Here is a 16,348-nt window from a genome sequence, read left to right as displayed (position 1 = left end):
GGCATTTTGAAGCTTTCTCGGCAATAGTAAATGTACTGAAAAATTCTGCATCCCGAACATGAGTTTAAATTATCACATTTCACTCGAGACCTACGAAATATATGTCTGCATCAGCTGATTGATACAGGAAGCATAAGGGTAGCATAATAATAGGTATTCACCCCGACAAGGCAACCTTCTGACCAGTTGGCGGACTGCAGACTATAATTTCTCTATTATATTGGTGTATGATAAAACTGTTATGGAAATGGTATCTTTTGAAAAATGATAGATAGGGAAACTGTTTGTCTGGTTTTTGAAGAACAAGTGGTCTTTTAAATGTATGAAATCGATCTCCGAAGCGGAACTTGATTGTGGGGATTCCCCAGGTGCAACATGTCACATAGTGGTATACATTGACCATGAACCAACATCAATATACCTGGGCAGGATTATGACCATATGCAAATTTATGCAAATTTTATGCAAATTAGGTCTCGCATAAATTATGTTAATTAGCCCCAAAACGAGGCAATCACGTGACCATTGTATTTTTATGCGACGCCATGTTCGGCATTTCTGGTGGGAAACTGCTCTCTCGTTGATATTTTGAGGTGTAGTGTAAGTATATTCCCTTAGCTATTCAACACTATTATATTATCTACATCAGTAATGTGTTTATTTACATTTGAACTCTCTGCTTTGCCCCAAAACATTTCTGCGCTATGCCAACGACAACGTCTTTCAGAATTTCGCGGAAAGATCAACTCGCGACTGTCTGAGGCCAGATCAATGTCTAAAAATAGAAACAACCAGTGTGCGGAAAATCTCGTATCCATTCAGCTTGGGGAGATTGATTTGAGGAATAGGCGTAGAATCTTGTCGCGTTCTGTTTGGTCAAGTACTAATCGGGGATTTTGGAAATGCTTTTTGTTATGCAGTAGAGATATGTTGTCTCAGGAACAACTTTCAATCCTCTTCCCCCCCCGACCCCACCAATGACCATTGACTTTGATCAGTCAGAGCCGCCTTCTACTGCTGCCGTCGTTTTGTTCCCCGCCAAGCACATCCCTGCTCAGCTTGCAATCTTTCTTGCTCTCGATCTCTCCGCCTGCCCTCCCCTCTTCATCCAAGCAAGTCAGCCCAGGGTTTGCATGTTACGCGCCAAAGAAGTCTATTGCGTTTCCAGACAGCTGCCCTCATGGTGACCTAGGATCATGATTGTTTTCTTCCTTTCAATAGCCACCATCAATGAGGAAAGAAGTTGAAATCAAGATCTAATACTAATAAGTACCCCCCATATTTTCTTGGAAGAACAAAGGAAAGGCAAACTTTGGGTGCTGAAACATTGAAATTGAGTCTTTGAGGAAGAGATAGAGATCTAGATTAGATCTAGATCTAGGGTAAATTTTTGGGCCACCTCTATTCTCACCCGGGATGAGAATAGTGCAGGCGAGTCTTTTGGCTATTCTCACCCGGTGCGCGTTCACCATTATAGCCTAGATCTAGATCTAGATCTAGGCCAACAAATTTTGCGTTCACCCTAAACCACAGAAGTCTACACTGTGATAACAGAAAAATTGTAGAATTCTGTGCCGTGAACAAACGTTCCATTACAACTGTAGCCTACTAAAAGCGTACAATTTTGTCTGTGGGCAGTGGAGAGAGAGAGAGAGAGGAGTAGCGCGAGAACTTCCGGTCAAAACAAAATGGCTACCCGCGTAGTTCGGCTCGATTCGAAAAGTTAAATAGCCGTAGCATCTTTGTAGACAACCAAATTAATTTACTCTCTTGTATTTTAACATCATTTTTTAACTTTGTTTTGGTCAATTTGATTGTCCACACCGATAGACAGTATTCAGAAAGAGACAGAGAGAGAGGGGAGGAGTAGATTTTGCGAGAACTTCCGGGCAAAACAAAATGGCGACCCGCGTAGTTCGGCTCGATTCGAACAGTGAAATAGCCATAGCATCTTTGAAGACGATCAAATTAGCTTACTTTTGTGCTATAACGTAATTTTTTCTTGGCTCTTATTAATTTGATCATCCACACCGATAGACAGTATTCCAAAATGAGGAAAAGCAGGTCTTGTTTCGCACCGGGTGAGAATAGCCTACGCTGGCAAGTCTCACCCGGGTGAGAGGTAGATCGTTTTTCTATTCTCACCCCGGATGAGAATAGCCACTTCCAAATTTTTGGAAGTGCCTATTTGCAACGTTGTGTTGCGATTAGATCTAGAATCCAGATCTAGCGCCAGTGCTAAATAAAACGCCGTGTTGCGATTAGCGCCAGTGCTAAATAAAGCGCCGTGTTGCTGTGTGTAAAATATTAAGCTTAATTTGCACTTCGTTATTGGAAGTTCTGATGGCCGAAGTGACAGCGCTTCTGCGCTTGAAGTCAAACCATTATTTTTTTAGCGTGGGTTCGATCCCAGTCCTGGACGGGGTTTTTTTCTGGGTTTTTTTTTGTTGTTGTTGTCCTCTTCTCGACTGACCAACAAATTGTTCCCATAAATATATCGACTGCCAGTCTAGCCGTACTTAGATCTAGGTTTGGCCCTATCGACTCAAGCCTGTTAAGTACACAGGTCTCATTAGATCTAGATCTAGTAATTATTCAGGTTCAAATACATGCAAGTCAGTAAGGCACCTTTGATTTTGTCTGAAATACAAATACTTTAGGCATTGCAAACTAAAAATTTCATTTACAATTCAGCCATCAATATTAAGTACGGCTAGCCTGACAGTCTAGCCGTCCTTAAGTACGGCTAGACAAGAAGTCTAGAGTACGGCTAGACTGCCAGTCTAGCCGTACTTATCTTAGGCCCTATTAACATTAGAAAACAGGAGGTTTAAAATACATGCACTGTCATTAAGGCACCTGGTTTCGTCTCAAATACAAATACTTTAGGTACTGTACACTAAAAATGTATATATTTACAATTCAGTAGGCCTATTTTTTGTAAATGGTCAGTCTAGCCATCATATTAAGAATAAGTACGGCTAGACTGCGAGTCTAGCCGTACTTAAGTACGGCTAGACTGCCAGTCTAGCCGTCATTAAGTACGGCTAGCCTCTTCCCAAATATATCTTGTTGCTTTGTAGTTGGTTTTTTTATGTAGTGATGAGAAGCATGCACACATTCTGGTTTTGTCCCCAAGAGGAGCTCTGTACAAAGTAGGCCTTAATAGTATAGCTATACTATTCCTTTTACCAATTTAGGCCTGGGTAAAGTTCAGTAGTGGCTTTCCTTGGTCTGTGAGTCTTAATTTTTTTTTTAATAAAAAAATTTTAGGCTCAGGAGAAGGAAAAAGAAACCCTTCCGGGACCGGGATTTGATGTCACGCTTGGAAGCACTGAACATTAGGCTTAGAGAACGTAGACAGCTTGTATATGTTCTCTAGGCCTAACTTAAGGTTCGAGTTGCACCGTCTTGTTATTGTTATCCAAGCGTCTTTCGACTTAAACTTGCTCAAACTCTAACTCAAATGATTATGAGAGATAAACAAGTCTTGTTACAAGACGTCTACTTTTGTACAAACAATGTCAGAAACAATTGTTAGATCTAATCTAGACTCTAGATCAAGATTTTTCTAGATTTAGATCTACCCAATATTGATCGGAATAAGACAACGTCATAAAAAAAGGAGTCAAATCCTAGGAGATTTATTAAAAAAGTGAGAAAGCTTCCACAATTCAGGCAGAACTACAGTATTATCATGTAGAAACGATGGCTACTACATATGTAGATCTAATTCTAGTACTGGCATTTCAAATAGCACAGGAGCTATTCCGAACGCGGCATTGCAAATAGCACGGGAGCTATTCAGAACGCATCGTTGCAAATAGCGCTTGCCTAAATTTTTACTTATGCACCCACACACAGATGCATTGATTTGAGGGCTAAACTTTTTGCTGTATATAGAGTAGAGCACACGTATGGCCACTAAAACCCTTGCAAATCAATTGTTTTCACCTAAATATCAGTCCTAATTGCCAAAATATCAAATTGTTGTGAAATGCCACTGAAACCCCCCCCCCAGATTACTTTTAGGTCTGGGGGAGCATGCCCAATGATTATAAATACCATGATAAAGCAATGGGGTGAAAAGCGTGCGAACTCACGAAACTCCCGGGGGGGGGAATGTCTGCGCATCAACCGACGGTCAACCTCTGACCTGCTTCCTTATCAGCGTGCACCCTGTGCGGGTAGTGCAGCTCGTTGTTCCAATCATGGGTCTCAATAGTCGCTATTTAGTGGATTTCCGCTACCGCCATTTCCTCCGCTAAACTCTGCTAGATCTACTGCGACAGCGGGCCTATCAGAAAGAGAGTTGTTGGGAGCAGGGTGACTGCCAGGCCCCGGGAATTTTTAAAAAATCGCCGAGGCCCGGGAAAATACATAAAAGATCTTGAATATTTGAAAACCAAATTCAATTAACCTCTTTAAGTCCATTTCTGCCGGTCGCGATTGTGATATTAATTCTGCTCAGAGAGTACGTTTCGCAGGAACTGGTGGCTTTGGCGGCAAGCGGAATTGTGTCACCAACGCTCGACTGGAAAATCAAGATCTACTTTCGCTTTCGTTACCACCCAGAAGTTTGTGAGTAATTGTCTGATAAGGCAACATTTATTGTAACACACAGGTTGGGCATTACAAACATGGTGTCGCCATGAAAATATATCAATATTTGTCACTGTGCTGTCACTTGTGGGGGTAACACCCAAAAAAAAAGAGAAAAGAAAGTTATACAAGCGTTTTGTCGGGCTCGCCATTGTGACCGGTCAATGAACCTGCGCGCGTTCTGAGCGCTTCGAAGTACAGGACTCGGGAATGGGGGGAGATTTTTTTTTTTTAAAGACGCACTCTGGGATGGGGGAGGCTGGACGCAACACCAGAGGACAAATAAAGTGAAACTGAAAACAAATGTATAATGTATAATGTTTATAATTTTATTTACTACTAGATCTAGATCTACTACTCTCTGCAAAGTAAAGTGTGTATTGGTGCAGGCCTTGTGTGAAATCGGGAACCGCCATAACTTGTAAGCGTGTTATGGAACTTAGGGGCCTAAGTGTTTGCTTTTCATTGGATTGGTGACAGTAAATTAGATCTCTATATTTTAGCTTTCTGTTCAAGATTTGCAGATTTTCAGTATCACTGCATCTTGCCCTCCCACAGTTCTTACACCTCTCACACTGAATAGGTCTACTTGGGCTATTCTACTCTACTTTGAGTTTGAGCATTAATTTTTGTCTTTCACGTTTATTATATAAGGCTTAGTTCGATAAATTCAAGGTTGTGAACTGAGATCAACCAAAGTTATATCGTCTTGTAGGGGGAAAGCTGGGCTTTAAAATGGTGTTTCATATGGTGATATCACATCTTTAGATTTGGAGATATCAGGGTGGGAATGACACCATAATTTGGAGGAAATGTATTACACTGGCAGGCGGGGGCGCGCTGCTGGCGTCATGGTAGTGAGCACGGCTGACCGCTGATTTAATGACCAACACATGGGTGGCACTGACCGCTGGTACGGAGCACCTAAAGGAGCGGTTTACGGGCGAGTTGAACAGCCGCGTAGTCGGCAAGCAGTGGTCAAAACTTCCCACCTCTACTGCTTCTGTACTCTCTGCAGGTGTCAAGTCTTTCTTATCCATTTACCACCAGTGCTTGCATTTTACAGGACCACTGTTTGAGGTATTAAAACAGAAACATTCGAATATCTTCTTTGCTTCCACCCTTATCCCCACCCTTTGTTGTAACAAGCAGTCAACCAATGCCACCCCTCACTGCCATGTAACAACGATTTGAGCAACTCTTTTCTCGGCTAGCTGTACGATCAGGGCAGAAGGCATTGATCAAACTAATTTCACACCTCTGGCCTCTGGCTAACCAGGAAAGTTTCCATGGTGGCTCGCTACTGGAGCACCTTCACTGGCACTTGTGAGATTTCACATCCACGCCATGTTGAACCCTGACCATCTGCATCGCTCAGGACTCACAGAGCGATGGGGTAACATCTACCCCCAAATTGCACCCCTTTTTACCTTCCCCGTCTGGCGGCATTACGTTAAGTTTAGAGCCGACGGAACAAAACTACCGAGTTTTGTTTCAAATCAGGGCTGAGCGGGCGAAGCATTTTCCGCCTTAGACTTGTAAAAACCCTTTAAAGGGAGTGGATTTTTCTTTCCCTGTCCGTGTTAAAGAGGTTTTCACTTTATACTGGTAATTAAAGAGGAATATATCTAAGGCTGTTGTACGCAGGTTTCTGTAAAGGCAGGTTCGACTAATTGGATTAAGTGTATTTTTGTATTATATACTAACACTGCCCCAGAAAGAAGCTTTTTTTTCAAACTTAATCATTCACCTGAGAACTGGTAACAATGTAGTTTAGGCTGTTAACTCTATTTATCCTGGCCGTACCCCCGCGGACTCTGTCCCCATCCTGGGGCTGCCGCGCCATGAGTTGGAATTCAGTGTGTATATTTCAAAGTGCTCTATTTTTTATTATGTTTACTCTTAGGTTTTAAGGAAATTTGGCAGTTATTTTAGAAATTGAATGTAGTTTTTGTAAATGTATGTGGTTAGAAATTACACTAATTGCAGAATGTAGATTTTGGGGTGTATTCCACCCTCCAACTTGACCCTGATTGTCGCGCACACAATGGATTTAGCCCTAACTAGATACATCACGAATTCCAGTACTGACCCTTCGCCATGATCTGAATCACTATTAGATAAGTCTAAGTCCTGTTTGTTATCATCCACAATGGAATTTACGGCACTTGACGCAGGTGGTTTGCATACTTTCATCAAATTAGTGTCATTCCCCCTCACAACCCAGCGCCTTTTAAAAGTACTTCGTCAGTCGTTTTCAAGACATCTTTCAAGCTTCTATATCATTCAAAAACAAAGAAACTGCTGTTCATTGTCAGTACGATGACAGCATGTTTTAGTAAATTTTACGGCACTTGCAACACAATAAGGTAGAAAATTAGGTGTAACAAGAGAGTAACAAAAAAAAAGAGACATCAGGACGATAGATCTTTGATAGGAAAGAAGGAGCTAACCACACCAGAGCACCCGCCAACCACCCACTTGGCAGCACGAAAAGCAAACATTTTTCAAATGTTTGCACGATTTTGACAGTTCAGAAAATTCTGATTATGATATTTTAGACCATGGGGATCCTGATTTCAATGTAAATGAGCATCAAAGCGCTGGCTCTGATAGGGAATGTTCTAGATCTAGACTAGGCTTTCAAATGCAAAATTCCGTTTGTCTGGAGCCCTGTTTTTTTTTTCACACTGAACTGGCTTAGTTCAATTTGAAACACAAAAACACTTGAATAAAAAACACACACAAGATTAATATTTGGGTTTTTTTTTAACATAAATTTTGGCGTGCAGCTAGTTTTAGCACATTTTAACCATAAAAGATATTGCCTTTCTTTTTTTTTTTTTTGTTGTACTGGCCATGTTTAGATCTGTTATGTGTGTAAATATGGTGGTTGTATGTTTTTGGGAAGGGTGTTGAACTGTTGTTTGAATTATTGAAGTAGCCCCCAAAATGTCAGTCTTCAGCGTATGTAGACCCGAAAAAGGCCCAGTCTCCTGTGAGTTAAAGATCCCATGTTGTGATACGTTGTTATAAATAAAATGCTCTCATCCCGACACCCCATTTTAGGAATGTTGTAATGTGTACACCAAAATTTTAATTATAACAAAATAACTACGAAATGGTTAGTAAATCGGACTGCAGAAATGATTTAGAAATTTTCTCAACCCAAAATAAAAACTCATTGGGTAGCCAAGTTTCTTTCTAATCAGTGCTTCCACTCTTCTGTATTTTAACGGAAATCCATACTTTCTGCCAGTTCCGTACTTGTTCCTCCATCATTATCAATTCCCTCCGTAAAAAGCTGCGACAGCGTAGGACTACCGAAATTCCGTAGCAAAAGGTCCGTACTTGCCTTCGTATAGTCTTGTACTAGTATAAGTTATGGATTTCTGCATTAAGTTATTGTTATAGAAACCTGCCAGATTGCACATTTCCTGCAATCAGCCATTATGATTATTCCGCTATGCCCCATGCATTCATTGCGGGCTTGTCGGCAGTACATTTTTACCTGTGGATTGATCACAATCTGGCGAACTTTTTGTGCCAATTTCCTTCCTCCTTTCTATCATACACTCTTTCCGTCTGTCTTCGGATTGTTGCCGCGGCTGGAAAATCTGCGCGTTGATCAAGTAGTGATCTTAGACAGAAAATTACTGTCAGAAAGAAACTTACAAATTTGTCAATACGAAGATTCTACGGAACGGGAACGCCATAAAAGGGCCGCGATGAGAGAAATGTATGCTAAAACTACTGAAGTCAAGAATAATTCGAAGTGGTGTTCCGAGGTTGTGACATGCGACATGCAGGCGTGAAATTTAAGGAAAATTAGGCAGGTAACTGGGGTGTGAAAGTACATATCTTCATTATTCCCAGGTTTGCCTTCTATCAAATGGTGCGATGACAAATTAATTATATTATAGTAGCAATGGGAGGGGAACCTGCTTTTAAACATTGCCACCAATGGAAATGCAGATCTTGGCGAAGAAATTAAACAAGACAAAATGTTAATGAAAAAATAAATGTTATGGTTTGCAGGCAATCTCTTCAAACAGGCTCCCAAATGCCATTTTCAACCCTTTAAAGGCCTTAAATTTCAATTTCTTCGGGGCTTCTCCCCCTGAACCCCTACTGGGACGCTGCCCCTGGACCCTGCTGAATTTTACTTACTTTTCAGCTTCAGCTGGTGGAAGCACTGCTAACACTCCTCTTAATTATTGAGAAATAATCAATTGTCGATTTTCTTACAGAATCTGCTATTGCGTGGTCCACTTTTAGAGTATTTTCCTATATGTGGGTCATACATTTTATGCCGACCTTTACAACCCCTGAACTTTTTTATTTATGAACCGATTCTTAAAATTCAAAAAGCTTAATTCTTAAAATCAAAAACACTATTAGGTACCAAATAAAAAAGGGCTAAAGCAAAAAATGAAATTTTTATTGGCTTTGCTTCATTGAGTCTACGCAGGGCAAAGAAATCTATGCTAAAACTACTAAAATCAAGAAAAATTTGAAGGTGTGTTCCGAGGTTGTGACATACGACATTCAAACTTGAAAATGGAGGAAAATTAGGATTTACGTTGGGTAACTGTATTGTCAAGGTATGTCTCTCCATAAGATACAAAGTTGTATATATAGCTAAATTACGTATTGGGTATGCCTCTGAACTCTCTGACAAACACCTCCTGCATGGTGACGATAAAGCATTTTGTGTCAGATGCGATACCAACCTAACGATCCTGCACTTTCTATTACAGTGGAAACGCTATAAACAGGCCCAGTAATAACAGGGATCCGGTTATAACGGATTTTTAAAATCCCCATTTTGTTTCTAAACTTTGTCTCTATTAACCCTCTGCATGCACATCACGACCAGGTCGTCAGGTCGTGATGACTCATACCTCCCTTCCGCGCGCATCGTGACCACCGGTCGTGATCCGACATGAGTGTAGAAACTATACCGCTGACATGATATAGCCATTTTTTAAACTGTTAGTGGCTACAGTCCACCAGTGCAACGTTTATTGGTGCCGCTGGCCACGCATTTCACAGTCCGGGATCGGTTGGGATTTTTTTATCGGCAATTTTCTGGGATATTGTTTACCGTTTTCAAAATATCGGATTCGTCAGCTGATTTAGACTCAGATTTACCCAACATTTATCTGGAATCGGACCACAGTGATAAAGAGTTAGCTGAATTAGGTCCTCAAATAAAAGATTTAGATCTACATGTGAATGATGGGGATATCGTGTCATTGATCTAAATCTAGATCTAGCAAGGTTAAGCCCAGAAGGGGACGTCAATCTTCCAGCTGATCTCCAAGCAGGCTGGACTAAAAATGATGAGGATTTTGATACCAACAATAACATCATCATTAAAAAACACATCTGACCAGACATAAGGGTAGTTCGTTGTTTATTAAGACACATTTTTCCTTCTTACTGTAATTAGAAATGATAAATAAGAAAGATATGAGCTTTTTTATAGCCATGTTGAAAATTAACATTTTTCTAAAATAGACCTAGCACTTAATGATAAAAATGGCTTAGCGCTAAGAGGGTTAAAAGTGATTGGCTATAACAGGGCCTCATCGGAGCCAAATCGGTTATAGCAGGGACAAAGGCTCGTTAACAATGTGTATAAAGTAAGAGAGAGAGAGAGAGAGAGTAACACTTTTTGATGGAGCAAGCCACGCCACTGCAAGCTCAAGCCGCGGGTGAAGGGAGAGATGGTTATGAAGGTTACTAGGTGTCTCTCTCTACACACAGTGCTTCCAATCTTCCGTTGTTTTTTTGTTGTTGCGGAAATCCATACTATCTGACACCATCATTATCTATTCCATCCGTAAAAAAGTGCAATAGTGTAGGGCTAATATGATTCCTTGTATCACCCTACATAAATGAAGGATATTTTATGGTAATTCTCTCTGCAATAAGTTAACGTTATAGAAACCTACCAGATTGTGCGTTTCCTGCAATCAGCCATTATCCCGCTATGCATTTATTGCGGGTTGGTTGGCCGCTATGCATTCAATGCGGGTTGGTTGGCAGTACATTTTTACTTTCATTCACTCATTCTTTTTGTCTATCTTTGGATTGCTGCCACAGCTGAAAAATCTGTCAGTTGATCCGGTAAATTGACTTTTGATTTCAGAAAGAAAATCACTATCAGAAAGAAACTTTTTTTTTCTAGTTTGTCTAGGTCCAAAGAAATTGTCAATGCAATGATTCTACGGGAGCTTAATAGGGTCCACAGTGAAAGAAATGTATGCTAAAATTATTAAAATCAAGAATAGTTGGAAGTGGTACTCCAAGGTTGACATTCAAAAATAGGACATGAAAATAGAGGAACATTGGGGTATATGCTGGAGAACTGTATCGTCACGGTACAGGTCTATATTCATTACGGGGGCTCTCGTGGCCTAGAGGTTAAGGTGTTGGCCTCTCATTCAAAAGGTCCTGGGTTCGAATCCGGGTAGCGACCGAAAAATTTTCTTCTCTAAATTTGTCTCCTTTCACCTCATTTCCTGCTCTCTAGCAATGTTCTGTCGTCTGCTTTCGTCTCCTCTTTCTGCCCCCACCCCCTCACCTCCTTTGCCCCTTCCTCTGGGCTCCTGATTCTTTCTGCAGCCTTTCTACTGCTACTGCTTCGCTTCTTCTCACTGCTGTCTTTCAGCCACACCCCTGATCTTCTGGTAGGAAAGATCTATACCTAGCCTTCTCGGACAATGGCAAAAAATCTCTGAGGGCCCGTGTGCAAGTTGCGCACGTTAAAGATCCCTTGGTGGTCTAAAATCGATAAGAGTAGGCTTCGGCCGCCACCCGGGCAAAATTCAAAATTTCCTACTAACTGAAAATATTAGGTGTGTCTCGCGCGCTCATCTGACCTTATGCAGTTGCGAGCGCCGTGAAACACTTTACAAAAACAAAAAACAAAAAAATATTCATTACTCCCAGATTTGCTTTCTGTCAAGTGTGCAATGACAAATTAATTGAATTATAGTAGCAATGGCAAGGTGAACCTGCTTTTAAACATTGCAGGGAAAGATATTTAGGTGAAGATATCAAACAAGAAACAATCTTGGAGGGGGAAAAAAGTGTTCTGGGCTGTTGGCAATGCCGCAGTCTCTTCAAACAGGCTCCCACATGCCATTTTCAACCCTCTTAAAGCACTTAAATGTCAATTTTTTCCGAGACTTCGACCCCCCTGAACCACCACTTGGATGCTTTCTCTGAACCCTGCTGAATGCAAAGTTTTTGTGGAGAGTTTTTTTTTGAACAAGTGAAATTTAACTTAGTGTAAGTTCATGCCAGAAGATTATGAGTATAACTGGCTTTGGGTGAAAATGTGGGCTTTGTTATACAAACTATACATCTCTTGTAATGATAATGTTGAACAATTTTATTTCATCCTCAGTGATCATCCATGATGAGAAGTAATAATCAGTGATTGAGGAAAGTTATAACCTGTAAAGTTCGGAAAGAAGGAAGAAGCCATGGCTGTAAGTATTAATATATGACATATTATGATATATATATATATATTAATGTCAAATGAATATACAATTTTCTAGTTTGTTTATTCATTGATGTCCTCTCATGTGATACTATTTTTACCAACCAATTCAGTATTGTCTTTAGTTTTTTTTACTGGACTAGGGGAGTTGACCAAATGATTGCCTTCATCAGCGAGGTGTTGGCCCTAGCAGTTTGGGTGGAAGCAACCCCCACCGTTAAAGATCTAAATTGTGTTAATGCAGGCATGAAACATGCTACAATTACTTGTTAATAAGTAACTTACTGCTCTTCATTTGGCCTTAAATCATTTAATGTGTTAATTATTTTAGTTGTAGTGAGTTTATTTTCTAATTAATTTCTTTATATAATTGATTATCGTGTTCCCATGAACTGTAAAGAAAACAGGTGATTCCTGTGGCAATAGGAGATACGTGTTCATTTTGTTCATTGGTAACGATAGTGCAGCAGCTGCTCAGTAAAAAGCTTTCTATTCGATTTTATGTTTCAATCCTTTCTTTCTTTTCTTTTTTGTGTTTCAGTCTTTGTTTAAAAGTGGATCTTCTAGGAGGTAAGATTATTTTTCTTCAGTTTCCCATTTGCTACTGTTGTAGTTGTTGTGGCTGTATATAGCTCCTTTCCCCTTTTTTTGCTGATTCAAATATGAAATTTATAAAGGGTTGTTGAGTTTATGCATGCCGAATTTATGAAGGGTTGTTGAGTTTAGGCATACTGGCATGTAAGTACCCTGAACCTTGCTTTTGACTTTCCACTTCCACCCTTGCATTTTTATTTTATGCTATTATAATGTCGCTGTCTAAGGTGATCACTTTTCACTTCAGCAGTGAGCGATTGTCTTAGACAGGTTCGACTGTATTTATAAGCTCTTCATCAGTTGTCAATAATCACAGGAAGATACCCTACTTTCAGACTATTGAAGACTCACAATCGGTGGAAAATGCTATTAGTTTCATGTCAGGAGGGCTCTCAATATTTCGTCATATACTTCCTAAACTTGAAATCTGCAATGAAAGGTGTGTAATGGGTTTGTGTCTTCGTCACTCGTCACTGATGTATTCTGATTCAGAGGATAGGATGTGTGGGACACAATGATGGCACTTTGAATAAAGATAGGGTTTTTTTTGCCTTTTCATTTGATTTTTCCTCATCTTTAGCAACCCAGGGTTTTTGAAGAGTTACTTTTAAAACTGGTCTTGAGTTTGCAGTTATTTAAAAACTTTTGTTAGAACTTTTGTGTTTTATTATGATATCTGGTGAATTACAAAAAAGACTGAGTTACAGAGATTGTTAGCTGACTGGCTGATATTGGCTTTTTTTCTACAGTAAGAAAGGAGAGGCACCTGGAAAATTGAGGATTGTGATGAAAGGATTTTCTGCAAAGTCGAAAGGCAATGACAAGGAAGAGGACAGTGACAACTCAGAAATGGAAGATGTTTCTGACAGTGGCGTTCCAGAGCATCAGCCTGAAGGTCTGATGATTAAGATATTTTTTACCCCATTATTTCTTGTTTTCTGTTTGGAAATCGCGCGATTGTCTGTGGTTTTTAACCATAATGGTAGCGAGCACGGTTGACTTGGAACACACAAAACTAGAATTCATGGATATGTTGAACTGTATGCCTTCCCTGACTGAACCGTTATATTTTCTTTTTATTGGCAGCCCTGTTTTCTCGAACAGCTGCATTTTATCTCAAAAAGGCCTATCACAATTTGCTTCGCAGTTATCTCAAATTCAAATGGCCCTGTTGGCAAAATAAAACGAACCCAACAAAAACACATCCATCATCATCATCGTGAAGAGTATCAGATTACCCAGGCCCAGCAGGCTTACCCCCTCACAATGGTGGTACTGAGATGCATCGGAGCACTATAACTTGAATCTAGTCATGTAAGAGTGGGTACTGGATGGTGGGGTGTAAATGAAAAGAGACGGTGTGGCTTTGCATTGGGCGGTATGGTGTGTGAATTATGTTTGTGTGTGTGTGGTTGTTTGAACATGAGCGTATGGGTCAGGAAGTGATGTTGTTATTAATCCAAGTTTGGAAGTGAAATTCTCTGACCAGTGTCGTCAACTTGTCTTGACTGGGATCTGACTTAAGAGCAAGTTTTTTAGGCGTAAGGCTCATCTGCATAACTTTCTTCCTTTTCTTGCTTGAACTCCAAACAAGGAGCAGGCTGTATCCATCATTCTATCCTTTTATTTACATTTGAGGTATTTTTCATAATTACTGTGATTTATTTTTGAACAATCATACTGTCACAGATACTTTCCTTTTGTTTTCTTATCTATCTCTAATTTTTCACTATCTCAGTTTACTCAAGTATAGGATGTGTTAAACATTTGTCAAGCCCTGGTGTGTTCAAGATATCCCTGCTTAGTTTTATGTACTCTTCAATGGAGACAGCAAAGAGGCTCTGGATGTCTATTATAGCAAAAGGGATGAAACTGGCTGTGCTGTCAACCTCTATTTTATCAGTTTGAAAAAAATGATTGTTACTTTTACATTTTTATTCAGGCAACGTAGCGGTGGAACCAGAGTCTGGGGAAGATGCTCCAGTGAAGAAAAAGAAAGAGGGTAAGTGTTGATAACAGGTGTGCTTATTTGTAAAAATTGAAACCTATTTGTTGAAGGAGAGGTCAGTTTTGCTTCCGTTTTAACTCGGTAATACTGTCGACATTGAGCAACCAGCATCAACTGGACTGGACTATATGTTTTTGAATCATGCTTGTGTTAGCCTGTATAGATATATCTACTGTGGGGTCCATTAAAACTGATACCTGCAGGATGGCTGGATTTTCTTCAATTTATACATGATTTCGGTTTAGAGAGATTGCTCTAATTATGAAGAAAAAAAGAGGGGATTGTATTTTCTTTTGGTTTGCCACTGTTTCTTTTATTAACCGTGTACGGTTTTAGTGGACTTCACTGTTTGTATATAAAATTTCACTTCTTTAATGGTAGGTGGACTATATCTGAATATTTTGTATGCCTTTGTATGTGCATATATTTTTTTATTTTAATGTTCACACCACATGTATGAATTTGCTTCAGTTTGTCTTTTTACCACAACCTTAATTCCTTTACAATTCAATGTGTAGCACTTGCATATTTATATAAAATATGTCATCTAGGTCAATTTAAAACATGGCCCGCTCTTTTTGGAAATCTAGGTGAGCATTAAGATGGATCCCAACTTAAGAAATCAGTGAAGTTTGTGGTAGCAGCAGAGAAGTTTTAGCGATATAAAGTTCATTTTGTGAAATTGGTGCTGATACCAGGTTATGAGGTGACAGAAAGAAGAAAATCATTAATTCATGGCCCACTCGCGCCCCCATGTTCTCCAAGTTCTTTATCAAGTTTGATCATTTGATCAGCTTAACTGTCTTCCTCTTGTAACAGTGGGTTGGTTTTTTTTAAGGGACTGCTAGTCTATCTTGCATTGTTACCTGCTCCTATGCTGTTTCCCTCTTTTGTGGGTGGTTGGCGGGAGCTCTGGTGTGGTTTGCTTCTTTCCTATCAAACATCTATCATCCTTATCTCCCTTTCTTTTTATGTTTGTTACTCTCTTGAACACCTCTTATCTTCTCGCGCTCATATGACCTATGCTGTTGCGAGCGCCGTAAAACCTTTACTAAAACTAACTTTCTCTCTTTGTCCTGCATCTTGTGAGAATTACATCCAACTTGTTGATGTTAATTTCACTCGGATCATCTCCGTTGAATAAAAAATACAACGATGATATTAGTGACAGTTGTTGATATGCTTCTCTCGCTTGGATGATTCAGTTTTTTTAAAAACCTACAAAATAAACCAGTGATAGAAACTGTCGCTGAGCTTCTTTCACGCTGATGATTTCAGTTTTTAAAAACCAAAGAGACAGTTATTTTGTGAAAAGCCTCTTTCACTCAAGCAATTTCAGTTTTTAACAAAGTGGTATCAGTTGGTACCCTTGTTAGTGTGCTTCTCTCACTCAGATGAATTTAGGAGGTGTGAAAATATTTACATTTGAGCTGGTAGCTCATTGTTTACTTCTCTCCACTGTTATTAGAATAGCTAGGTTTATTCTACTGTTTAACTTTTAAATAACTGTCACAGTGTCGTTTTATGTGCTTCCTGTGTCATCAGACCAGTGGTGGGTGGTTGTTCTCGTGTGGTATGCTCCTTTAAAAAAAAAAAATCCAAACACCTGTCATTCTTGTCTCTCC

General features: G+C 39.8%; 1 protein-coding gene across 1 annotated transcript in view; it reads left to right on the top strand.

The window, feature by feature from the left end:
- Nucleotides 1–494: 494 nt before the first annotated feature.
- Nucleotides 495–16,348, top strand: part of LOC101846389 (transcriptional regulator ATRX) — a gene marked incomplete in the record, with an annotated part of 58,992 nt that continues 43,138 nt past the window's right edge. Inside the window, 5 exon segments of the mRNA XM_013085062.2 lie at nt 495–600; nt 12,023–12,107; nt 12,663–12,691; nt 13,465–13,610; nt 14,658–14,717. Of these exon segments, the coding sequence (XP_012940516.1) occupies nt 12,102–12,107; nt 12,663–12,691; nt 13,465–13,610; nt 14,658–14,717 (241 nt within the window).

This window comes from Aplysia californica, unplaced genomic scaffold, assembly GCF_000002075.1.
Source record: "Aplysia californica isolate F4 #8 unplaced genomic scaffold, AplCal3.0 scaffold00001, whole genome shotgun sequence".
Taxonomy (NCBI): domain Eukaryota; kingdom Metazoa; phylum Mollusca; class Gastropoda; order Aplysiida; family Aplysiidae; genus Aplysia; species Aplysia californica.
The sequence above is the reverse complement of the archived record's forward strand: the minus strand, read 5'-3'. Positions and strand labels throughout refer to the sequence as shown.